Here is a 26,765-nt window from a genome sequence, read left to right as displayed (position 1 = left end):
GAAACATCTTGCGAAATTTTGGTGGCTGCCTGGTAGTACTCAATGAAGCTTTGGCTGCTTCATCATTTTTTGAGGCATGCTGTTCATTACACAGCCTTTCATAAAGGTAATCAAGATGCTCACTGCACTTGCATAGGTACTTGACCTGTGCAAAAAAGAGGTCTTCATTCAATAGTCTTGTCATGGTGGTTGCATTCTGCATTTGCATCTTTGGTGTTTAACATAGTAAATAGGTAGTTTGAGCTGGTGAATTTTGATGGCATTGATAGTTGCCTTGTTGACCTTGAAATCAACTGAACCGTTAGACAGGCATTCAGATTTTAGCAGGGATGATTCTTTGTTTACTTAGTGTTGCCTGCATCCAGATAGCATACCTATGACATTTGCAGCATTTTCAAAGTCAAATCTGCTCACATCGGCTGGTTTCATCATGATTACTCTTTTAGCTCTCATTGAATATCCCCAGTGAGGCTGAAGTGGTAAATGAGGCTTTTGAGGTACATGGTGCATGGTGGTGTAGACAATTTGCATAATTTTTCACAAGGGGTTTACAAGTACTTCATTATGTTAATGTACGTCTTTTTCTTCAGATTCATGAGCCTAGACTATATATATTTTCTAATGGTCTTTTTGTATTTTTACTTTCTTTTTCTGCACAGATGGGTCAAGTAAAACAAATTTTCAGAAAAAATGGGAAGTTGATGAAGCTGATATGCACTTTATCTCCTGGTTGCACACAGTGGGAGTGCAATTTATGCAGCTGACTGACAGACAGAAGATCCAGACACTTGATCACATAGTGACCCTCTGCTCACCGAAGGAGCTGATCCACTTTTCAGACATACTGCCTGTCATGCTGTATCGAGATTTCTTAAGACTTCTGCCAGTAGAGATCAGTGCACGTGTCCTAATCCAACTTGATGAAAAAAGTTTGTTGAATTGTCGATTAGTTTGTAGGTAAGTAAATTTGTTGAAAGAATGCTTACAGTTTATAAAGTACTCCTTTTCTCCTATGTGGAGTTCAAAATATATGTTTTATTTTATTTTTGTTCAGCATATATTGGAGTCAAGCCAGGCATAGTAACCACTTTTCTGGTGATTTTGGTGTTATTGTAAACAGTAAGGCCACAGTTATAGAAGAGTTGTGTTATGGTTCCAGTCAGTGGTTTAATTTATATTTCCTAAACCTCTTGATGGATTTTCTTTCATACTTGGGATGAGACATTATGAAACTAAAAGCAATTCATTTGGCAACATGTGCATGTTCCTATGACCTGGTCATGGTCCTATTCATAAAAAATATGCATTAAGGTTGTGCTTATATTTTTTCATTTGCTTAATTGTCTCTCCTAAACTTGTTAATGGATTTTCCTTATGCTTGAATTAATCATTATGAAACCAAGACAGTTCATCTGTGACATCATGTCAAGGTCACAGTTTTAAAAAGTCTGTACTAATTTTGGTTATATTTCCTAAATTACTTGACGAATTTTCTTCATGCTTTGGATAAATCATTGTTATGAAGCTAACAAAATGCATTCTGCAATATGCCCACCCTACCTTTGGGTTTAAAAATAATGATTTAAAGTAATGCTTTTTCATGAAGGACTCTAATGAATCTTTGTAGATTTTAGTAAAGGATTATCCATCCCACCACATGGAAACAAACATCTTTATGAAGGGTGATTAGCGAACATGATGACAAAATTTTTTATGGAAAATTTACTAAATTAATAAATCATAGTGATACTTGCAGATGGTGATTCTTTGAAGAGGCACTGCTCTTCATCTAGTCCACCAGTGGAAAAAAAAAATAAAACATACATTTACCACTCCGGTGGCTTAGTGGTTAGAGCATCCTCCTTTGATGCGGGAGGTCATGGGTTCAATCCCTGGCTGAGTCATACCAAAGACTTACAAAAATTGTACTAACAGCTGCCTCACTTGCCACTCAGCATTAAGAGGTTAGTGTTAGGACTGGTTGGCCTGGTGTCAGGATAATGTGACTGGGTGGGACATCATGCTACATGTCTGCGGCATGATGCCCCAGTGCCAGACATCACTATAAACTGCCACATTACGGACATGGTAGCAGTATGACTGAAAAATTGTTAAAGCTATGTTACAAAATCCAAATCACACATAAAACAAACATTTAGAAAGGAAAATGAGTGGTACTGTAGTATTCATTAGTATTGGCATCATGGTTTGCTATGAGTATGACTGTGGTAAGTGCCTTGTCAGAGTCAAACTTTAGACCTCTAACTCTCTTAGGATAAAAAAAGCAGTTAAGTAACTTGAAGATTATCACACTGAAATAGATACACATGAAGTGCTTTTCTTATATAGGTCATCAGAGTTTGCTTTGTAAAATGGATTCAGGTAAAGAATACAGCAGCATGTATTGACTGGCACAAGATTAAAGCATCTTAGTAAATTTAATTCATTATAAAAAAGAGATTTATGGGAGGTCAGAAATCATTTACATTTTGTTGAGCTTATTATTTTCTTTCACATGACTGTTATTTTGGTTATTAAATTAAAAAAAATAATAAAATGTGTTATTTAATAAGAGATGGAAGTCAAAAGCATATCATTGCATGTCCAATCTTTCCCAGAGTTCACAGCATAAGTATCTACTAGTAAATAAAAGATGATGTCATTTTGATGACATCATGATCTAATGAAGATGCCATTTTAATCTATGCAGTAAGCATTGATTTTATAAAGGCTGACTACCTGCCATTGTGAATAGATCCTAGCACTACATGTGGAAAGAGAACATGATATGACAAAGAAATTACTCTAAGGAATAAAGAATTTTTAACAGTAATGTATTTACTTTTGGTATTATAAGTTGCATGGTGTAAAATTATGAAAAGACTTAAACAGGCTGAGGCATGTTTTTCTATTTTAAAAAAGAAAACTTGAAATATTGGCCAATCAAATTCTGACTCTGTTTCTTTAGAAAATATTATGGGGTTGTAGGCCCCATATCTTTGACTCCTTGACTGGACATTGTTGCAAGATAGCAAACAACAAATGCATGATAGATTCTAACTCTACCATATGGCTATATGTTATGGAAAGTTCATTCCTTTTTCTCTTTTGCTTTTCATTAATTATTCATTTACTTACAGGCAAATTCAAATTCAGTGAAAAACATTTATACTAAAAACTTTATTGGAAGGTAGCAGACTGCAATATGGAGTTTGATTCTTACTAACTATAAAATTCCAGCCTTGCTGAAAAATCATAAAATTTAGTGAGTCTTATATTAAATTTTATGTCAATGACCTTTAGATCTTCTATAAATAAAAAACTATTTATACCCTTAAACTGTTGAATATCGTCTCCAGGTATGCCTCAATAAAAATGGTCTGAAAAAAATGGGTTCAAGTATTTTTTTCACTCAAAAACTAATACATATATGCTGATTAGATGCATTTCATGATGACCCAAAACTTTCTCTTATTCCAGTTGTAGATAAAACCATGTTTTAAGCTCTGTTGGTCATAGACCAGAAGAGCTTATGAGATGGCCTGTATTTCATTTTAAGTTTGTCATCTGTCATTTGTCCCTTTGTTAGATTAAGTTTATTATTGCTACTCCTCCTAAACTACTGGGAGTACAATGCCATGAAATTCTCCACACATACATTTCATTACAAGTGTAGTTGGTCTTATGGTACTAAATGAAAACGGTTTCTCAGCCAATGGTCACAACACTGTGGGGTTTAAAATAAAGACTTCTTATCATGTCTAATAGGTAATAAGTCAGAATGGTGCCAATCTGATGTTCAGTATGGCTACCATGGTGACTCTCAGAGCCCTCAAGAAAGGTCACAGGGTCAAAAATAAATAACTCAAGACATATCGTGTAATGCCTTTTTTTTTACCCAAAGGCTCTTGCATAGGGGGGCTTTAAAAGTTAAAAATGATACCCAAAACTCATTCTTCAAGCATGTTATAAGTATTTTATCATAGGTAATACTCAAGAATGAAATGAATTTTAATCCTTGAAAACCTGCAAAGCCAGGGAATATAGCTTTACAAATTTGTTATGGTGCTACATATATTAGCTCTAAGAATCTGTATTGGTGCTGTGGATAGCATGGGGAGTGAAAAAGTTTGGTATGGTGGTATAGATGACATTACAAGTTACACAGATTCCAAAAAGCTTATGATCTTGAAAATTACTGTAACAGATGATTGACTCTTTGTTTGGTCATCTTGTATAATTAGGATTGGAAATAGCTGTGAACATTTCAGACAGTATCTAGAATAACAACTTGCTCAACTCGTCTAGATCAAATGACAGTTGGCTTTTGTGCGAGGACTTTGATGAATAGGGAATTATACACATGACATGCCACAAAGCAAAAGTTACTTTGCATAAACAGAGTGATCACTGTCCATGCACTTCACTGACCCCTTAAAGCAGTGAGAAACCATTATATGGTTAGAAAACACCTGGCTGCTGAAATTGGAATGGAACCATTATATACATGACATTTATGTAGGAATTGGGTGTGTGAGGGTGAGAATTATTGACAGTTGTATAAAGGTGACAGATTCTGGCTGTGCTTTAGTTTCTTAAGTCTACATTGATTAGTAGTATTACTTACAGTTAATGTCACATATTCATTGCTATTTACCCAGTCATTGCTGAGTTAGAGCTACTAGGTAATCAATCAGGCCTCATTTCACCATGTCTCGAAGTTAATTGTAGACTTTAGACAATTGATTGGTCAATTTATATGTGAGACTTAAATTTTAGCCATTCATTTTGCTGAAATATAGGTCAAGTCCAGATTGAAGTTCTGTTGATGAGAACCATGCCTTCGCTTAAGCCTCATACTGTAATTTTCCGATTCTGTAATAAATTAGCAAAACATATTCGTCTGGAGACTAGAATTATAAGGGTTTCATTCTGCTTTTATTCTCTGTTAAGTGACTGACCAGACTGATATATTTTACTTTTTTTTTATTGCATGTATCATTTAACACACCCTTGAGAGTAACCCCAGTTAAGGCCTGTGGATCACTGGATTGACACAGTTCCAAGTTCTAATTCTGTCATAGTATCAATATATATTCCTACACTGTAAATGTCTGATTAAATGCACCGATAGCCAGATCATTTTAGGTCACAGTAAATGTTGAATGAGTATGTTTTATATATTTTAGTTAATGATGGGTTAAGCACTGGGTTTGATGAGTTGACCATTATCATAAATTCTTGAAAATAATTCATTGTAATATTCTCTAGACAGTGGAATAACTTGATCAACAGTCTGCGGGAGGTGTGGATGCATATGGCCATCCGAGTTGGTACCAAAGTACAAATGGACCTACGGATCCCAGCTCACATCTACAAGAATAGATTTATTAAAACAGTAAAGCTTATAAACAAGATGAAGACCAGATCAGCTTTTGATGTGATGACTTTGGAGGGTCACAGGGGCAGAGTCATGGCCATTTACTATGGGGAAAATAAGGTGGCCACAGGTATGGAACTATATAGTTAATGGCAAAATACTGCAATCAAGTTAGGTATTATGTATCAAAGTATAGAAGCAATGTCATCTTTTTACCAGGATACATTTCCTTAGTGTAAACTGGATATAGTCCATTTCAGACAATAGCTACAGAAAATTAACTCTAATTTTTATTTTCAATGTTAAATGAGCAAGTTGAAAAGATTGGATTTTGTTTTTGGTACTATCATTTTCACTATTTTTAATCAACAGGACAACAAGCCTTGAAAAATTTAACAAATAATTTATTTCCCTAGAATACAAAGTATAAAAAAATGAGGAAAAAGAACTTATGGTTTTATGAATTTAATCCAAAAATAATCCAAGAATTAAAACATAAGTCCTATCAATGAAAAGTTCTAAGTGAATCTCAGTTCAGATCCCGATGAAAGTCAAGATGGAAGGCGATGATGCCTATAATAACTTACAAAGTGCAGATGTGTCAACAGTCTCATGTTGAATCACAGAAAATATTCCAGCTTTGAATTCTGTATAAATTCCAGTGATTGTCTTTGTCCAAGAATTTTGTCAGAGCACTTTTGTATTTCCAGGGAAAATAATCACTTAAATTCAATAAATTGAATAAAACAACATTCAGCCCAAACTGGTCACAACACAATACAGCTTAACATGTCAGATGTTAAAGCACAACTGATAGAATTTTAATCATAACATCTGATTCAGTTATATGACTTCTTAAGATGTAAAACAGTTTCCTGGATGAGGGTCAAAAGTTCATCCTTCTGGAAAAAGTAGAAGTTTTTTACCAATTGACACATGCTTGATGTCACGTAGTCCAGGTATGACCTTGATTCAACTTAATGATTCTTGCTCTGAGAAAGATAAAAAATGATTTTTAGAAAAATTGTTTAGGGGCTGTCCATTTAGTAAATACGCATGGAGGGGGAGGAGGGTTAACCCAAATGCATACGCTTGCATGTGGGGGGTCTACTGATAATGTACGTATGCATAGGAAATTGGGGGGGGGGTTGAAACCTTGATAATAATTTCTCTAATACGTAACCTGTTCAACTGGGTTAAGTCAACGTTTGAATTTTAGTGGACACTAGACAAACTTTTTAAAGTTATGCAGCTTACTTCTTTGATGCAGCCAGACATTCAACATCAGTGGACTATCTGTTTTATTAAACACATTAATTAATCTTTGATTGTTTCTGTGTGGATTAAATATAGGCTGTTCTATAGTATTGGGGGGGAGGCGTGTCAAGTGTATGTACACAGGTGGGGTGTGTGTAAAAAAGTGTGCATGTGTACGGGGGGGGGGGGGGGCGGATCAGGCTTTGCCAGCTTTTTGCGTACATACTAAATGGATGGCCCCTTACCAAAACTGTAACTGATTTTGGAACAAGGTCAGCAACTAGATACAATGTTTCTATTATTAGTTGTTTACATTTAAAATATGAAAAAATCAATCAGGTCAAATAGAACAGAGCTCTATTCTGGACAGTATCAAATCCAGTAAACAATACAGTGGACTCCCACTTTAATGCGATAATTGGGGTCCAAAAAATTGGATTGCGTTAATAGCAGGGTCGCATTAATGCAGGGTTTTACAGTATTTTACTTTTTTCAGAGAACAACGCATTGGCACATATATGTTTATTCATGTCTAATGTATATCATGAATAGGGTATCAACACCATTTACTATTGTGCCGTCATAGCATGCAATTCATCCATAATGCATGTGATTCCATTGAAAAATTGCACACAGATTTAAAATATTCAATAATTGTGTCACAGATCATTGTGTCTGAATTCAGTGTCTAATATATTGCATGAATAAAGTATTAACATCGTTTACTTACCATCTGATATTGTACTGTCCTGGCATGCATTTAATCCATAATACATGTAATTCCATTGCAAAAATTGCATACATATTTAAAATATTCAGTAATTTTGTCACAGATCGTTATGTGTCTGAATTCAATGGGAAAAATCAACAGCAAAATTAGGTTAAGAAAGACGAAGCACATGTACATTTCATTACATTCCAGATTCTATGAACGGTGTCTGTACAAGTTTCATACTGCTGAAATTTTCTCTTATGTGTTTCTGTGTACCTTTATCCATTGTAAATTCCCAATAATTAACACTTGTATGATTATTCATTTGAATGTCTACAGCAAAAATAATTAACAAACAAAACATGCTTTCAGCGTGCATATAACTTTTACTTCAGATTTTATGAATATTGAAAGAAACATGTGAAAAATACTTTTATAAAGATTTTTAAGCTGAACGGCTGTACAATTTCATATCCTTTCAATTTCCAGCTAATAAAGTGGACATTATTTACTGGTCAACTGATTGCATCTAATAACACCGCCAAACGCAGCATACACATTGGTGGCTTTCATTTCTTTGGTGTTTATTAAATTGTGATAATCTTTTATCAACCACCACATTGTCTGATGCTTGGTTGTGTATGCAGTTAAAGAAGAAACACATGTAGGTTATTGTTTGAGCAATGATGTATACAGAATTAATAGAAGACAATCACAAAGATGACTTACTGGCTTCACTTGTGGATCATTAATAAGTAACATTTCCGATAATGTTTATTTTGGCATAACACTTCAAGAACCTGGTGAAATTGTTCAGAAAATTGTTTGACCTTGACTGTTAGTTTATAAACAACAGGTGTTGATCTGAATTCTGACCTGGATTCAGAAATAGTAAACAGAGTTCTATTTTATTTTAAAATGATTGGCTGTTGTCAAGGTCATGATGTGACTACATGGGTTAAGAAGTAAACACATTTTTTTATATATTCTGGGAATAAAATCATTGGTCTAATCAATGCCATATTCTGCATATGTGATATAAACACGATCATGCAAAAAAAAAAACCCTCTGATTTCGCAACTTGGGGGAATTTTGAAACTGCATCTTATGATATAACATAATCTTTGTTTTGAGAGAGATTTTTCAGTTTTTGGGCTTTTCACACTGATGTCAAGTTAATTTGTTGTAGCCAGATATTGAGCAATAATTTTTACACTTGGTATCAAGTTGTTTTCTTTGCCAGATTTTGAGTTAATTATCTTCAGATCATTTGGATTTCAAAAGGATTAATTCTTTATTTTCTGGAAATATTTTGAGGAGTGCTCACACAGAAATTTTGGAAAGATGTTGCTTACAAATTTAATTTGGATTTCCAACACCGGAGTGCCTATTTGTATTTATACAAGTAACTGTAGATAAGCACAGTACTGACTACAGCATACGTCATCGTCATCCATCTTGGATTTTCCATCAGGATTCGAACTTGAAATTATTAGAACATTTATTACTAGGACTTTTGCAATTTAATTCATGGATTATTCTTAGATTATTTTTGGATTTGATTCTTGAAACCATAAGGTCTTCTCCTTTTTTCATTTTAACAGAATTGTCCAGGAAAATAAATTATTTGTTAAATTTTAAAAAGCTTGTTGTTTTCACTCTTTCTGTGTTACTGTTTAATCAAGCCTAAACACATAACTTTATATATATATATATATATATATATATATATATATATATATATATATATATATATATATATATATATATATATATATATATAGTCAAAAATTAGTCATTCATACATTTCCAAACAGAGTTAAAGGCAGTGGTAAAACTATCTGTCCCACCCCTGTCTTTGACATTGCTTGATCACAGTGAATTGTCATTCTACTGCAATTTCCAACTCAAATTTGTGTACGGACAGTCAGATTTAAGAACAAATATAGATAGCTTTCAGATGCAGGCCCCCGTGTGGATTTCATTACATGAAGATGGGCAAAATGTTAATTTATTTGTACTTGTTCAACTCAGTAATGCAAATGTATTTATTCCACATTGGTTTTTTCTTTATTTGTCCTATCTCTTTGTCTATCCATCTGTCCAGTTTGATTTGTTTATTTTTCCCCAAGTGCAACTTTTTGACCACATGTCACCTCTTGCAGACAGATTTGACTTGCCAAAAACACCTTGACTGTAGGAGGGTCATGGGGAAATTTCCTTTTTGCAGCCCTAAAATGGTGGTTGGTGGTTGTTGGTCAACTTATAGATGAATGAACTTAGTAGTGAGTATATGGGGTATGTAATGTGTATTTGCAACAGATACAGTCAAGAGAATGTTGGCATGACCCTGCTATTTTCACATTCTGTGTGGCTGAAATTTCTTTTTATGTGGTTTTATGGAAATTGTGCTGTCAGAAGCAGACAGCTGATTAAAAAAGCTATTTCAATATGCTCAAGAAAAGAACTTTAGTTCCAAGTACACAAACTTTAGTAGTTTTTAAAATGGAAAATTAATTTTTTCAGTGTAGACTATACTGGCTTCTTAAAGTTAAATAAATTAGTTATAAAACATATTTTATAAAAACTAAGAAAAGTTGTCAGTTCATTTTTTCCCATTGTACCTCTGAAGTCTTGGAAGTGAACATGACCAAGTAGAGCTATCATTCTTTAGAGGAATGCAGATATAAAATATGGCCAAGCTGTATACTTTACAACCCAAATTATCCTCATCAATCATACAATCCAGTGGTCTAGTGGTTAGAGCATCCACCTTGGATGCGTAATGTCATGGGCTCAGTCCCCGGCCAAGTCATACCAAACACTTAACAAAAGTGGTACAAACAGCTACCTCACTTGCCACTCAGCATTAAGAGGTTAATGTTAGGACTGGTCGGCCTGGTGTCAGGATAACGTGACTGGGTGGGACATCATGCTATATGTCTGCTGCTTAATGCCCCAGTGCTAGACATCACAATAAATTGCCACACTGCAAACATTGTAGCAATATGACTGGAATTTTTTTAAAGCTATGTTAAAAATCTGAATCACACACAAACACACTCAATCATACAACAAAATAAATGGAACTAAAAGTACCTTTAATAATGTGTAAGATGTTACAAGTTTTGTCAATATCATGATTATCAGTGAGAGAAAATCTGGCATATTCCGATTCTTTGAAAATCAAACCATGTGTAAAGTATAAACCTTGTTGTTGTTGTTGTTGTGGGGTTTAATGCCATTTTTCAGCACGATAGGCTATACATGGCCAGTATTAATGGTGGAGGAAGAACCCGGAAAACCCCGGAAAGAACCACCGACCCACGAGAAGCTACTGGCAAGCTTTCTCACATGCCCACATTGGCTGAATCTTAGACTCGAACCGCCGCAGACAGAGGTGAGATGGCAGTGATCCGTAACGAAGAGCGCTTTAGACCACTCGGCCACTCGGGGCCCCTATAAACCTTGAGACAAAGTTTAACATTTGTGCAAATGCTTTTCTCCTTTTCATATCATTCAGCTTATTTTGCTCGTCCTTGTATGATTTTCTGTATAAAACGGTACATTAATATTGGTGCTATGTTTGAAACTAAGCTCACTTTGCTTATTTTGCTCCTTTGCAGGTTGCCTTATGTCAGTACTCTGCGTGAAATGTCCTTAGTCATGTAGAAATTCAAAGTCTTAGAATGCAGAAGTAAAATCAGATCATGTTTAAAGCTGCTGCTGGAATAAGTAGAAGGAAAATGTAGCATAAACTTTTCTCTTAATTCATTTGTGATAAATGTTTGTGAATTGTTCAGTATGCAGTCACAATAGAAACATACTTTGCAACAATAATTATAATAGAGTATGATCCTTTTGATTCCACTCCACAGTCATTAAGTACCTCTGAAAGAGGGACAGGTATAAAGTGAAATTTTGTAACAAGCACAGTGGAAAGAATGTTGGCACACCTCTTTGCTACTTTCATGCACTGTGACTGAAATTTTCTTGTATGTGGCATTAAGAAAACCATGCTGTCTATAGCAGACAGCTGTTCAAAATGTCTGCTTCCATGTACTTGAGAAATGAACTTGTCAGTAATACAAAAACTTTGCAAGTTTTAAAAAAGGAAAATAAATTTACTGCAGTAGACAATTCTATCTTCTTGAAGTGCAGTAAATGAATTATAATATAAAAAAAATAAAAACATATTTCTACATGTTTTTTAGTTGTTGTCCATCCTTCAGCACAAGTTTGTTATTGTGTCTACTCCTGAACTACTTGGAGGATATCATGGTCTAATTGATCCTAAATTATAATGGTGCTGATTAAACTTCAGATATGGCCTCCAAAGTGCCATCTTGAAAATCTAGTTATTGCTGTTTCTGAATGGATGGTCATATCAGGATATGTTTTTCACAAAAAAAAAAGCGTTGTACAATGTCTGCTTGATTTTAAATGAAAATAGTGCCAATCTGACTTCCAGTATGGCTACCATGGCAACTATCTTGAAAAGCTTGTTATTGCTAATACTCCAGAAAGAAAAGTTATATTGACATGAAGTTTTCACCAAAAGACTTGTGATATCTAGTTGGTTCTAAATAAAAAAAGGTGGTGCTTTCACATCCAATATGACCATCAAAGCAGCCATCTTGAAAATCTTGTTATTGCCACACACCCCTGAATGGATGGTCATATCAATATGGTGTTTCGCTAAAACATTTCTTATGATGTGTGCATGGGTCTGAATGAAAATGGTGCCTCTTGCACATCCGATATGGCCTTCCTGTTGTTATCACTACTCCTTCTAAATGGATGGTCATATTAATTTGGGTCTTTTTACGAAGTCTGAATAATCTTACATTAAAATGATGCAAATCTGACATCCTATATGTCCACCACAACAGCTAATTTAAAAAATCTTTTTATCACTGAAGAATATCAGAGATCATTACAATACTCAGCAGTTAAAAGAAGAAATGGACTTAGCTTGAATTCCTGGAAATTCGTTTTGGCCAGTGGAACATCAGGGACTCTTGTTTTCAAATGACCTCAGAAGTACAGGAAGTGAAGTCGAGCTTGGAGTCTTTCAAGAGATGTATGCCTGAATTAAGGCCAAGCAGTATCCTCACCAACGTACATTACACCTATCAGTCATGCATCAAATTAAAAGGAACTAAAAGCTCTTTTTAACAATACTTAAGATAAATATGGTCATTTTATAGCCTGGATTACCAATGAGGCAAGTCTGGGAAATTCTTTTTCTCTCTAAGTCAAACCATATGCAAAGTATGAAACAGTAGAGTGGAACCCATTGTTATATCAGCCCAACTGGATGTTTGTCCATCTGTACATCCATCTGTTAGCTTTATCAATTTGGTACAATCACTTTGGTCTTTGTGGATAGCCTGTGGATTTGGGGATCAAAAAGCTCATGGTAAGGGTAAATGAAAATATATAAAGGGTTTCCACAGAGTAGTATTATTTTTACATCATAGACATAGACCAAATTTTGTGGATGGCTTCTGCTTAAGATAATGAAAGATAGTAGTAGTTATCCTAAGGTATTATGATGGGGTAAGTATTCTTGAAGAAACATATTTTACTAGGAAAAATTGGTTTGTGTTTTTCTAATTCAAAGTTTGTTACTATGTTTTCCTTTCAAATTTCAGGATCTGATGACCACACAGTAAGATTATGGGATATCGGCACAGGGGAATGCTTGAAGGTGATTCATACACACAGTGTTTCTGCTTTACAGTTTGATGATGAGTATGTTTATACAGCCTCATATGACAATACAGCGGCCTGTTGGCACTTTGTCACTGGGCATCTTGTAACACGTTATAGTGGACACACCTCTGCTGTTTTTAGTTTGGATGCCAGAAAGGACATTGATATAATTGTAACTGGCTCAGCAGATAAGACAGTCAAAATATGGCAGCTTAGTTCAGGCATTTTGTTAAAGACCCTGGCAGACTGGCACAATGACTGGGTCACACGGATAAAGATTTTATCATACACATTTAGCGAAACAGGGCATCAGACCTTTCATCTTGTCAGTACAGACAGAAGAGGCTGCTGCTTTTGGACAGTTTGTGATGATAAGGTGGATGTAAGCACAACACACAATACAGACTGGTGTATGAGTGTGCCATTTGTCACAAATACGGAAACAATCAGTCTGTGTACATGCATGCAACGTGACAAGGTCCAGTCCATTTCAACATACAAAACAGAAACTATCAGCAAAAGATGTATTCCTCATCACAAGTCCACCGTTACAATTCCAAAAGATGTGCCAGCACAGCAAAGTGTTCTTGGACTTGGACAGAAATTTGCCATATTCATGGTTGATGAAGGATATAGTCGAGCCATGATAGTTGATGTTCATTCTAGCAGGGTCTTGTGTTCTGTACCTGTTCCACCATATAGGTATGCAGAGTAATGGCAGCTTACATTTTCAGTATACATTTCTTAGTAAAATATAATTTAGCATTATTGTAAAAAGAATTATTTTATTCAAATACTGTTAAAAAAAATATTTAATGAGTAGATTTTGCGAGTTCACTTATCTCTTCTTCAAAAAAATTGCCAATTTACAAATACAGCCCTCTGAACCAGAAAAGAAATATGTTAACCATGCCTTTTGGCATGTTTTTTCAAGAAGGAAGTCTGATGAGAGTTATCTCACCTTGGATAAAGGGACTAGCACTAGTTACTACTAATATTCATGCCATATCAATACACTTTCTTAAAGGACCTTGCAGGTACATTCTATTTTGTGCCTTTACCAGTTTACAGCAATCCTTAGAGTTTTTTTTATCAGTTTAAGTGTATTCTGTTTTCTTACTAAACATTTTGCACTAATCAGTTTTGCCATTTTGAAAATCTTGTACTTGCTACTTCGGATGAATTGCTGGTCATATTGACATGGGGTTTTCACTGAAAGAGTTTTTATGATATCAAGTTGGTCCTAAATGCAAATGGTATTGATCTGACTACCAATATAGCCACCACGGGAATCATTTGAAACTTTTGTTATCACTGCTCCTCCTAAAGGGATGGTCATATCATAATGGGATTTTTGGCAAAAAACTTTCATGTTTAATTAGTCCAAAATGAAAATGGTGCCAATGTGATATCCATTATGGCCTCATAACAGCCATCTTGAAAATCGTTTTGCTACTTACCCAAAATTGACAGTCATATCAAATGGAGTTTTTACCAAAGACTTTTTGGTGTCTTGTTGGCCCTAAATGACTGTTTTGCTTATCTGACATCAAAGATGGCCATCATGTTCTCCGTCTTGAAAACTTTGTTGTCATTACTCCTGAGTGGATGGTCATGTGATTCATATTGAGATGGGGTTTTCACCATGAGGTTTCTTATGATATTTCTAATTGGTCCTGAGTGGTGCCAATTTTATATTCATCATAGCCACAAAGACTGAATAATCTTGTTATAGCTACTCCTCCTGATTTCATGGCGATATATTGAGAAATAGTTTTCATCACCATATGATGTCTGGTTGTTCTAAATAAAATAGTGCCAATCTTACATCCAGTATGATCACCAGTTAGTTTAAACAGTAAGCAGTTGGAAACAAGAATGATCTTAAATTTGCAAATATTCTTTACAGACAATAAATAGATCATTGGTCCCTTTTGGGGATTTTTGTTGTCGGGGCTTTGCCAGAGCTTATCACAAACAGGGTCCTGCTACAGCCAATCAGTGCTTTGAAACTTCTAATTTCATTAAACCCTTCTTCCTAAGGTTATGGTGCCTGAAACATACTGAGTCAGTGAGAACAGGGAGATCCTGTCTGTTCTTATCAATCAAAAATGGTAGCATAGTTGTAGATTCATAGATATATTGTAGCTGGTTATAAGGAAAGGCAATATTTCTAGTCCTGGATCCATTGGGTTACAATGAATAAACCCACCACAGGCACATGAATTTCTCATGTTCATTAGTTCATGAGGTAGGACAGTCACCATCATCATAGCATTCAAGTGAAATTTTTGCCTTACTGACATCACTCAGGCTGTCATGTGGAGGTCTGATATGACATTCTACAGCTTCTGAGAAACTTTTCATCTCGGATAGCTCAATTTGACAAAGAAACAGTTTGCTTTACAAATTAGTTTTGCTAAAATAACATTTTGGTTGAATTATTTTGGGTGATCAAAAAAAGATAGTCTAAATATTTTAATGTTCCTATTTGTACTAAAATTAAATTACACTTTTTGATTAAATTATAAAGGATTCTTATATAAGCCCTCTGTGAGGACTTTCACCATTGTTGCATTATGAATCTGTTCAATATATTTCTCTTAATCTGTGTTTATGTTTTCTTATTCCTTTAATTTGGGGCAGTTTTATATCTATCATTTCATTAACAGGTAAATAATATGTTGCCTTGATTTTCTTGAAACAATTAAAATACAATAAAAGTCTGACAAGCTAAAATGGAAACAAGACAACTCTGGTGACTAGATTACAGAGAGTGTGAATTTAGAACTTGGATATTTCATCTCATTACAACAGAAGCTTTGTAGTTGATAATACTAACCTTGCACTGCCTGTACAATGTGTGGAAGAGCTTATGCCATACCACCAACATTGTTGCTGCTGTTTGTGTAATCTTCAGACAGGCTAACCCCATTGTAAAAGTATTATTTCCCTGGCATTGACTCCCAACTATTTACATGATATCATTATGGAACTTAGCTCAGGTGCATCATGTATCATTCTAAACCAGTCTACAAAAAATGTTACATGAATGACCATTATTTTACATGTTAGCCACAGTGTTAGAATGTTTTGTTTCCTGGCATAACTTCATTTATGGTCACATTATCTTGGTGTAACTTGGTCAAATTATTCCTTGCAAAACTTGCCCAGAGGGAAACTAGGTAGCTTTCAGAGACATATTTTTTTTATATTCATGAATTGCTTTCTTTTCAAGCAACCCTGCAAAGTTTCAAGCAGTATCTGTGGGTATAAAGGACATTCAGGATAAAGCCTGTACTTAACATAAATAGTGCTGTCACAAACTGTGAAGAAATTCTCAGTCTGCTAGGAATGACATTGACTACCAGCTGCAAAATGATTCACATGTAAAGAAAATCTTAGTAGGAAAGCTTCAAAGCAACTATCAGTCTTGAATCATATTGATTTTTAAGTCAATTAGACAACAAACAGACCATCTAAATACATTTATTCAGCTTCAACTTCTGTCCCTTATTCTGGTATTTCTGCAATGACATGAACACAATGAAACTTCAAAAACTACAGGAGCAATCTCTGAGATTTGTGTATGATGATTACACAAGCAGTTATCATAAACTCTTACTTGAGGCAAAACTGCCAACCTTGAAAGTATGCAGACTTTGGTCCATGGCTCTAGATACTTTTACAATTCTGAATAAATTTGTTTCCAACTGTTTAGATTATTTAATATGTTCTAAACACAATAAATACAATTTCAGATATTCAAATATTTTTTATGTCCCAAAAACTAAAACATATAACAAAAAATCATTTAGATATGCAGATGCCATTCTGTGGAATGAGTTTCCCAATCACTTTTGAGAACAATGAAATTTTAATTCATTCAGATCATCAGTTCTATTCTGGAATGGTAAAGACTTTAAGCATAACATCTCCCCTCTCCCTCCCCCCCAAACTCTCCTGCCATAATGATAACAACTAACATATTTACGGTATGTTTTCGAACATCGTTTTGGGGGGGGGGGTAAATATAATATTTATATGCCTTGTAAGTTTCGGACGTTGCTCCACTATAATTTTTTCTAAAACTTATGTTTTCTGACACAGTCTAAGGTGATCTGCTGCATCACTTTAAAGTAAAATTCACAGCATGTTTGTCGTTAATTTAACTGATACAAAGTTTGCTTCATTTGGTCGCCAGTTATGACTTCGATTAAAAACTATGACCCCTGCTTTATATCATTAAACAATACATCAGAGACTCAGTATGGAGTAGTAAATTCATTGGCATTTTGCAACAAAACAAACCTCTTATCCCTGAGGCATTATGTACCATGGTTTAAACATAGTTATTGTTCTGCAGGTAATAAATCTCTTTGTAGATGATAAATATTGATTGTGGGTGCTACGTGTACGGTACATCATGTGCTTTTTTAATGAAATCCAGATGGCTGCCTTTTATTTCCAAACACACCTGTCAAAGAAATCCCACAAGTTATATTATTAACAATTATCACCTGGACACTTTGAAATCTCTTACATGCATCAAAACAATCTTTGAGCAGTCGATTGTATCAAGTCGGCAAGCTCTGCTTATTTTGAAGCTACCCTTGACTAGGTGGAAAAATAAAGAAGAGAGAAGCACAACAAATAGATTACCTTCATTTAAACAAATACCAACATATTAATCATGCCAACTTGCATATTGCACCTTTTACCGTTCCTAGGCATGCGTACAACACTCAACCCATATGGAGCCTCTCACTCTTGGTGATCTAAGATTAGCCATCATACATGTATTTCTACTCTCAATACTAAAATGTTTCTGTTGTAGATATCTTCAGAATTATAATTCCTTTTTATTTGATCACTAATCAGCAGAGGGTTAAACTGTGATTTGCCAGATTACTAATATGACGGTTCTTTTGGAAAATATGCACACAATCATGCCTTAAATACATGCATGGCTGCATTTTCTGGTGGATGTACATGTATCAAATAGACAAAATAGGCAAGTAATGCCTGTTTTTCATTCATTATCCTTTCCCTGGTGTTAGACAAAATACTTATTTTTCTTCATGGCAGCACGTTGTCATGTGAGCTAATGGTAAATTTATCTTCCCGTTTGTTTTCAGACACCTAATTGAAGAATTTAATGTCTTCGGACGACAAAAAGTTATTATTTGTTGCTGTCCAAAAGCATGCCATAAATACGGCATCTCTGTTAATTCCTAGTCTTATGAACCATCAAGTGTCCAAATGTTATCTCCTAGTATATGTACCATCAAATGTCTTACTGTTAGTTCCTAGTCTTGTGTACCATCAAGTCTCCTACTATTAGCTCCTTGTCTTGTGTACCACCAAGTGCCCAGTTGTAAGCTCCTAGTCTTATGTACCATCAAGTGTCCTACTGTTAGCTCCCAGTCTTTTGTAGCATCAAGTGTCCTAGTGTTGTTAGCTCCTTGTCTTGTGTACCACCAAGTGCCCAGTTGTAAGCTCCTAGTCTTATGTACCATCAAGTGTCCTACTGTTAGCTCCTAGTCATTTGTAGCATCAAGTGTCCTACTGTTAGCTCCTAGTCATTTGTAGCATCAAGTGTCCTAGTGTTGTTAGCTCCTTGTCTTGTGTACCACCAAGTGTCCTACTGTTAGTTCCTAGTCTTGAGTACCATCAATTGTCCTACCGATAGCTCCTTGTCTTGTTTACCATCACGGTCAAGTGTCCTAATATTAGCTCCTTGTCTTGTGTACCATCAAGTGTGTCCTACTATTAACTCCTTGTCTTGTGTACCATCAAGTGTCTTACTGTTAGCTCCTTGTCTTGTGTACCATCAAGTGTCCTACTGTTAGCTCCTTGTCTTGTGTACCATCAAGTGTCTTACTGTTAGCTCCTTGTCTTGTGTACCATCAAGTGTCTTACTATTAGTTCCTTGTCTTGTATACCATCAAGTGTCTTACTATTAGCTCCTTGTCTTGTGTACCATCAAATGTTCTACTGGTAGCTCCTAGTCATATGTACCATCAATTGTCCTACTGATAGCTCCTAGTCATATGTACCATCAATTGTCTTACTGGTAGCTCCTAGTCATATGTACCATCAATTGTCCTACTGGTAGCTCCTAGTCATATTTACCATCAAGTGTCCTACTGGTAGCTCCTTTCTATTTCAATAATGCTTAATCTGCAGCGCAGCATGCTTTTTAGTCCTAAATTGGTGATTTTTGCTTATAATTTCATTTAAAGTTTGATTTTAATATAAAAACATTAAGTTACTTAGTCATTTTTTCATCCTTGTGTTTCTTTGGCAGTAAGTACACTATATTCAGTAAGCCAGTTTTGGGTGTACTTGATTGGGTCTAAAATCAACCAAAATGATCTTTTATCCATATTTTCTGAGGCTTCTTTTATGCTTGCTACAGGCACCATAGAGGCAACTTTTTTGTCCCCAAGATGATAAAAAAGACTAAGAGATGCAGTGTGAAATGAATATTGCACAGGCAAATGTGGAAATAATGACTTAAAATGAAGTACAGTATTGATTGGAATAGATAAATATCTGTTAAATTCACAGTTTGTGAATTATGTAAAAACTTGTAGCATTGAAAACAGGTATTTATCTTTTGAAATTGATACCTCCTTTTAGCTCATTATTTCAGTTCTAACTTGGCAAATAAACAAACTTGACTTGTTTACACCAACTTTACAGTTATCCTAGTACTACAGCACATGAGTGTCTTGCTCTACTGTTCAGTGCACACTCGTGTGATGTCAGAATGTTACATTATACAGAGCATTGCTATTGGTGACACATGAGCCTCCAGAAGTGGTAGTTTTTGTGCAAGGTAAATAACTGCCTTTACTATATGCAATTTGTATGGAGACAAAACAGGTTAATGTTAGATTTGGCAGTATCACTTGATATGTATGGTTACTTAAAAATTACAGGGGTACAGTAACATTTACAACATCGAACAAAAATTTACTTACAAGCAAGCTTCTTTTCTCCTTCAAATACGTTCCCCGATCACATTAACGTTAGGGATATAAGCCTGCTACCTCTCGAATAATAATAATAATAATATAATAATAATAATAATGCTTTATTTATAGAGGGTGACTCATTAGTCAAGGACTATTCTCCCTTGAGGCCCTCTTAAGGAGAGTATATGAAGATGGCAATAATTACTGTTTATTTTAACATGTTTAGTATTAAAATACTAAATTCCATTATCTGTTAGAAACACATACATGCTCATGATATCTTTTCTTAAATACTCTGATATTTTCAGCAGATTTTACATGTAGTGGAAGCTTATTCCACAGAACTGTACCAGAGTATTGAAAACTCTTTTTAAATTGCTCTGTTCTTGGTTTCGGTATTAGAATGTTTCCATGTGATATTGATCTCAACTGGTATTGTGCTGAAAAAGGCCTGAATAAGTCTTGAAGATACTCTGGTGCAGTTCCATGTAGACATTTATATAAAAGAACTGCCTTGTGAAAATCTATCCTGTCATATATTGTGAACCATTTGAGTTCTGTAAATAATGCTTTTGAGGGATGATCAACAGATGCATCTAAAATTACATGTGCTGCTCGTTTCTGAAGTTTATAAATCCTGTCAAGCTCAGATTTGGCACAGTTTCCCCATACATTAGAACAATAATCCATTGTTGGAAGAATACATGACTTGTAGTATAGATTGCGAGTTTCCATAGGTAAATATTTCTTGATTCTGCTGAGAAGGGCAATTTTGGATGACAGTGTTTTACAAAGCTTATCAATATGGTCATTCCATAATAAATTATTATCTACAGACACACCTACAAGCCTTTCATGTTTGACATTTTCTAATGGATGATTATTTATTGCAAGAGACAGTTTTGGGTTCCCTGACTTGTGTAGCTTTTGTGATGTCCCCAAAATCATACATTTTGTTTTACCTTCATTAATTACCATCCTATTTTGTTGTGCCCAGTTTTGGACTCTGATAAGGTCTGAGTTTAATTTCATTTGGATAACTTCAGTATCAGAACTAGATGTATACAAAGTTGCATCATCTGCAAACAAATCTGTGTTTGTGGATTCATTATTTAATGGTAGATCATTGATATAGATAAGGAAGAGGAGAGGGCCCAAAACTGAGCCTTGAGGGACTCCTGAATGAATAGTGCGAGTTTGAGAGCTAATATTGCCAATGCTTACTTGTTGAGACCTTTGGTTTAGGTATGATCTAAACCAGTTTAAAGAAGGATTGTCAAATCTGTAACAGTTCAACTTTTGCAGCAGAATTTCATGATCAACAAGATCAAAGGCTTTCTTGAAGTCAAGGAAAACAATCCCAGTCATATGTCCATTATCCATTTCCTTCAGCCAAAGATCAATTAATTTGGTAAGTTCTGTTTGGCATGAGTGGTACTTTCTAAATCCTGATTGAGCTTTATGAAATAGAGAGTATGTTTCGAATCCAGCCCTACTAAAAGATGAAAATTCGTCTTTTCTGTCTATCTCATATAGACCAAAGGGCAATAACTCTTGCCCCTTACCTCCTCTTGCCACCACCAGGTGTCACTAGTTTTTAAGCTTCGCTTGTACTGATAACACGTACATTATACCTCCAAACAATCCAAGCCATCTTAGCGTTAAATTGGACCATCCGAAGTTAAATTTGGATTTATTGCATTGGACAATCATTCTTCTACGGGTTGCATACATTATTTTAACAATTTTTTTCAAAATTGAGTGACTTTGTCACCCTTACGGATTTTGTTTACTGAAGACCATGTTACACAAGCTATCGCGGAACTCGTGTTGTCAATTAAGAGTTAATGTGACACTGACTAATTTCGCTTACTCCGTTAGTAACGGTTGTGGTATTAGCGAATTAATAACATGCTGAATTGATAATTTGTGCTTTGTTTTCTTTTCTTGTGTCGTTTCAGTAGAAATGTCAACCAAATGCATGAAATGCAAAAAGTTCAAAGCAAAAGAAGACAACCATGACTCTCGTATTGTATGTACTAAGTGTACATCATCTATACCATGCAGCGTGTGTAATACTTGGACAGAGCAAACGTGGGTTGATGTAGTCCAGAAGGCAGCAAAAGGGAGGGATAGATGGAATAAGTCGAAGAAAGATAGCATTGATGTCCTCAGTATACATCAGAAGACAGCCTCCATTGCGAGCCTTGTGGGGGATGTTGGGGTCCCCCCTCCACCTAAAGTTCGTCGTTTGCAACCATCAGCCACAGTAACATCAGCGGCAATGGAGGAAAATAATGTTGACAGGGTACAACAGTCCAACTTTGAACAGATGCGTTGTTTGGTCCAGGAAATGACAACGCAGCTATTGACATCAGGCCAGATATTACCCTTACTTCCCTCGCTCGCTTCCACAGCTTTTTCTGACTCTTTGGGGGAATGTTCCCCCAATTTTAGGCTGCCCAGTGAGTGTAAGTCCCCTCGCATGTCCGAGCATGGCCTTCGGGCCTGTAAGTCAGGACGCATGGGGTTTTTACCGGATCCATCGGATCCATTTCTTTATACAACCTATACGTCACCGGCCGTCCAGCTGGCCCAGCATGGGGACCCTATTGCTAAAACGGTCCGACCAAACATGACTTACGTGGATTTTAGTGATAAATCCATCCGTCAAGCTGTACCGCCAGCAACATACCAAAACTATGGCAGAGATTTTAATGAGAAATCTGTCCATCCAGCCAGGCCATTGGAGCAGCCGGTACTGGTGATAGCAGGACCGTTGCCAACATTCCGACCGACCACAAGCCAAACAAACCAGCTGGCAGGGCCGTCCATCCATATGTTCACGGCTTATCCACAAGGGAGAGTTAGTGACAGTGTTAAGGATGACGGAATCACGTCATCTATGCCACCTGGTATGCTCTATCCAGAAATGCAAGCTATTACAGAACACGACTCGGCACACAGTGAGGGTGACGAAACTCCTACAAATCAGCCTTACACAGATCCAACCATGGAACGGACTGAGTTTGGCTTCAAGGCGGCAGTGGAAGAAATTTATAGGGTGTTGGCAACTTCAGAATGCCCTCCACCTCCTACCGCCACTCAAGACTACAAAGTTAAGGCGTCTGTAGATCTTGACGGGGAGGAAGAGACGCCGTCCTTCTGGCTTCTTCCCCAGTCGGCAAAAATTAAGGAAATCAATGATCGTCTATCAGGACGAATAGGTGATCCGGGGAATGCTAAGGCGTTCTTTTCAGAAAGCCAAGTACCAGCGATGTTCTTGTGTCGCTGGTACAAAACTCATTCAGACGCCTTCAGTACGGATCTTCCGGCCCTGGACAAAAATATGGCAGCAGTTCACATGTCCGCTCCACTGTTTTACAAAGTGGACAAAAATGTGTTCCATGCCACGTCAAAGCTAGTCCAGAATGTAGTTGCTACATCTTCAATGTTAGACTTGGCTTCATTAGCCATTTTCCGACTCGCAGAAAAATCCGACAATGACCATGCTTGGGAAGCGACGGCCCAGATTGCTAGAGTTATTAACAGGGCAGCTCACCATTCCATCGCTAATGCGTTGACTGCTTCTGCCAACTTAGACCTGATACGACGTGACACATGTCTGCGGTCCAAGTCGCTCAAGCCCCATCATACTCTGGCTTTACAGATGACTCCGTTTGGGTCGCCTTTACTCTTTGGAGGAAAAATTGAAGAAGTTCGGAAGCAGACAGCTCAGGAACTGCCCCTCCAACTCGTCGCCCAACCCTCGCAGGCGTTTAGAAAAATCAGCCCCTGCCACAGCGGAGGGACGATTGGCGGACCAGGGACAAGGGATCCTTACAATCAAATGTGCAGTATAGATCCCAACCCAATACCTGGAGACAACAGTCTAATCAAGCTAGGAGGCAACCATACAGAGGCGGTAAGAAACAAAGTTTCTCCGTCTTCAAGCCTCCTAACTCTAAAAATTGACATACCCTCTCCACCACTCATGGACAGCCTACCTGTGAGCGGCCGCCTCCTGCAATTTCAGGACCACTGGACCACCTTTTTTCCTCAGAACGATTGGGTGATCCAGGTCATTTTGGAGGGACTTCGGATTTCATTTATCAAACCCCCTCCCCTGTCCTCCTCTCCCCTCTTCACGGACATACCGTCCGATCGGGAGAAGGATACCTTTCTACAACAGGAGATACGGTCGCTCATAGAAAAACGGGTGGTGGAGATTGTGAAAAAAACGCAATCGCCGGGGTTTTATTCCAGGCTGTTTCTTATCCAGAAGGCAAACGGCAAGTTGAGGCCGATCATTGACCTGAGTCGCCTCAACCAATACATTCTACCACCAAAATTCAAGATGGAAACAGCGAGATCAATCCGTCTTTCCATCCGGCGGAACAAGTATGCCATCAGTCTAGATATGACCGACGCATATTTTCATGTCCCTATGCACCCCGCGTCACGGAAATTTCTCCGATTCGCTTACCGCATAGCGGTTTATCAGTTCGAGGTCCTACCCTTTGGCCTCAACATCAGCCCTTTCAAGTCCCCTCAATCAAACAATAATGATCACGCCCGAGATACGATCGTTCCTGCGTCAGTGGCACAACCCCGGTTGGCTGTCCACGGGGATTCCTCTGGAGATGCCCCAAGCGGAGATAACGGTATGTACTGATGCCAGTACCTACGGTTAGGTTGCTCACCTGTTGCCGGACTTCGCTACAGTCAGTGGCACGTGGGAGCCAGGGGAGAGGCCTTTCCACATCAACCTTTTAGAAATGAGGGCTGTCATCAATGCCTTTAATTTCTGGAAGGATCAGCTCTCAGGAGAAACTGTCCTCATTATGTCAGACAACTCTGTGGTGGTGACTTACCTCCTCAAACAAGGGGGCACCAAATCACCAGACCTGTGCATTCTGATCTGGCAGTTTCTACGTTGGTGCGACAACCTCCACATCAACGTACAAATGAGACACATTCCTGGCAGACTCAATGTCTTAGCCGACACTCTATCAAGGAAAGGTCACATCATTCACATGGAATGGTCACTCCATCAATCAGTCTTTCTTCGGATTTGCATACTTTCGGGGCATCTGATGATCGATCTTTTTGCGACAAGGTGGAATCGCAAGTTGCCCACCTTCGTCTGTCCGGTTCCAGACCCAGAGGCTTGGGTCGTGGACGCTCTGTCAATCAGCTGGGAGGGGTTGTGGGCATTCGCCTACCCTCCCACAGTTTTGGTACCGAAAATAATCCAGAGGTTAAGGGGTCAGAACTGTCGGATGATTCTGATTGCCCCTCTCAGATGGAACAAGTCCTGGGTCACCGATCTACTCGATCTAGCAATAGATCTACCCAGGAAGATTCCAACCAGCCCAAATCTTCTCAAACAACCGCGGTCACAGGTGTTCCACCCCTGCCCGGACCGTCTTCTTCTTCACGCTTGGCTCTTGTCCGGGCAGCCTTGCGAGACAAACAATTTAAACCTTCGATTGTGGAGAGAATCTCAAGAGCAAGAAGGCCCTCCACTCTGAAGGCTTATGAGGGAAAGTGGCGTGTTTTCAGGGACTGGTGCCATATCAATAACATCGTCCCTTTGAGTGTCTCAATCCCTCAACTGGCCGACTTTTTTCTCTGGCTTTTCGAGGAGAAACAGTTGGCCCCAATTACTATCTAAGGCTACCGCTCCATGATATCAGACACATTCCGCCATCATGGTAGATGTGATATTGGGCATAACAAAGATCTATCAGATCTTTTAGCCAATTTTGATTTCAATCGACCAAAATCCCTCACCCTGTTTCCAAAATGGAATCTGTCCTGGGTTTTAACATGGCTCAATTCAGACAAATTTTAACCTTTAGCCCACACTTCGTTAAAGCTACTATCATACAAAACATGTTTCTTGATAGCCTTAGCTTCAGCATGCAGGGTGAGTGAGTTACATGCCCTTTCCAGTGACCCGAACTTTCTTCAGTTCAGATCAGATGGTTTGGTGGTCCTCCTGATGCAACCAGGCTTTGTAGCCAAAAATAGGTTACCATCCATTGGCAATCAAAGAATCATCATTCGCTTGCTCTCTTCCATAGATAAGTCAAGAGCAGCAGCCATGCAAGATCCTGTTCGTGCACTCAAGCACTATTTAAAATGCACAGAGGCATGTTGGGACACACGTAAGCACCTCTTTCTTCCGGTCAAAGCTGGTAAATGGGATATCACCCCTCAAGCCCTTGCTTCATGACTGAAGTGGGTTATATGGTCAGCGTACTCTGAGGTCTCACAAGATCAGAGTCGCCTCATGAAGATTACGGCTGATGAGATTAGAGCAATCTCGGCGAGCCTGGCATTCGAACGCAATGTTTCGATCTGAGATATAATAGAAGCTGTTGGCTGGCATGCAGAGTCAACCTTCTCCAGTTTTTATCTCAGAGATTTGGCTTCGCAGAGGCAAACCTTGAATCTGGTAGGTCCGGTGTCGGCAGCCCAGATGACCACCAGACCCATTTAAAACAATCAGCACAGCCTATCAGCTTCGCTGGATTCGCCAGTGAAATTTCAAAGGTAAGAAGATTTCAATAACTATCTTCTTAACCGTATATAAGGGTCACATATCACGGGACCCTAGACTGTGTTGCTGATGAAATTAGGAGAACAGGTTATCGTTCAAATGGGGAATCCAGCCATCATTCCCTAGAAGGTACCCGGGGTGGAGGT

General features: G+C 37.4%; 1 protein-coding gene across 1 annotated transcript in view; it reads left to right on the top strand.

Annotated features, from left to right (window-relative positions):
- The first annotated feature begins 664 nt into the window (after window positions 1-664).
- The window catches only part of LOC149801537 (F-box/WD repeat-containing protein 2-like), a 32,914-nt gene continuing 6,813 nt past the window's right edge, over window positions 665-26,765 (top strand). The window contains exons 1-3 of the mRNA XM_089955730.1: window positions 665-957; window positions 5,272-5,510; window positions 13,008-13,770. Coding sequence (XP_089811856.1) covers window positions 713-957; window positions 5,272-5,510; window positions 13,008-13,770 — 1,247 coding nt within the window. The 5' untranslated portion in view covers window positions 665-712. The remainder of the gene's footprint in view (window positions 958-5,271; window positions 5,511-13,007; window positions 13,771-26,765) is intronic.

This window comes from Sinohyriopsis cumingii, chromosome 4 (genome assembly GCF_028554795.1).
Source record: "Sinohyriopsis cumingii isolate HCF-2022 chromosome 4, ASM2855479v2, whole genome shotgun sequence".
Taxonomy (NCBI): domain Eukaryota; kingdom Metazoa; phylum Mollusca; class Bivalvia; order Unionida; family Unionidae; genus Sinohyriopsis; species Sinohyriopsis cumingii.
This window is presented reverse-complemented; position numbering and strand designations above follow the sequence as displayed.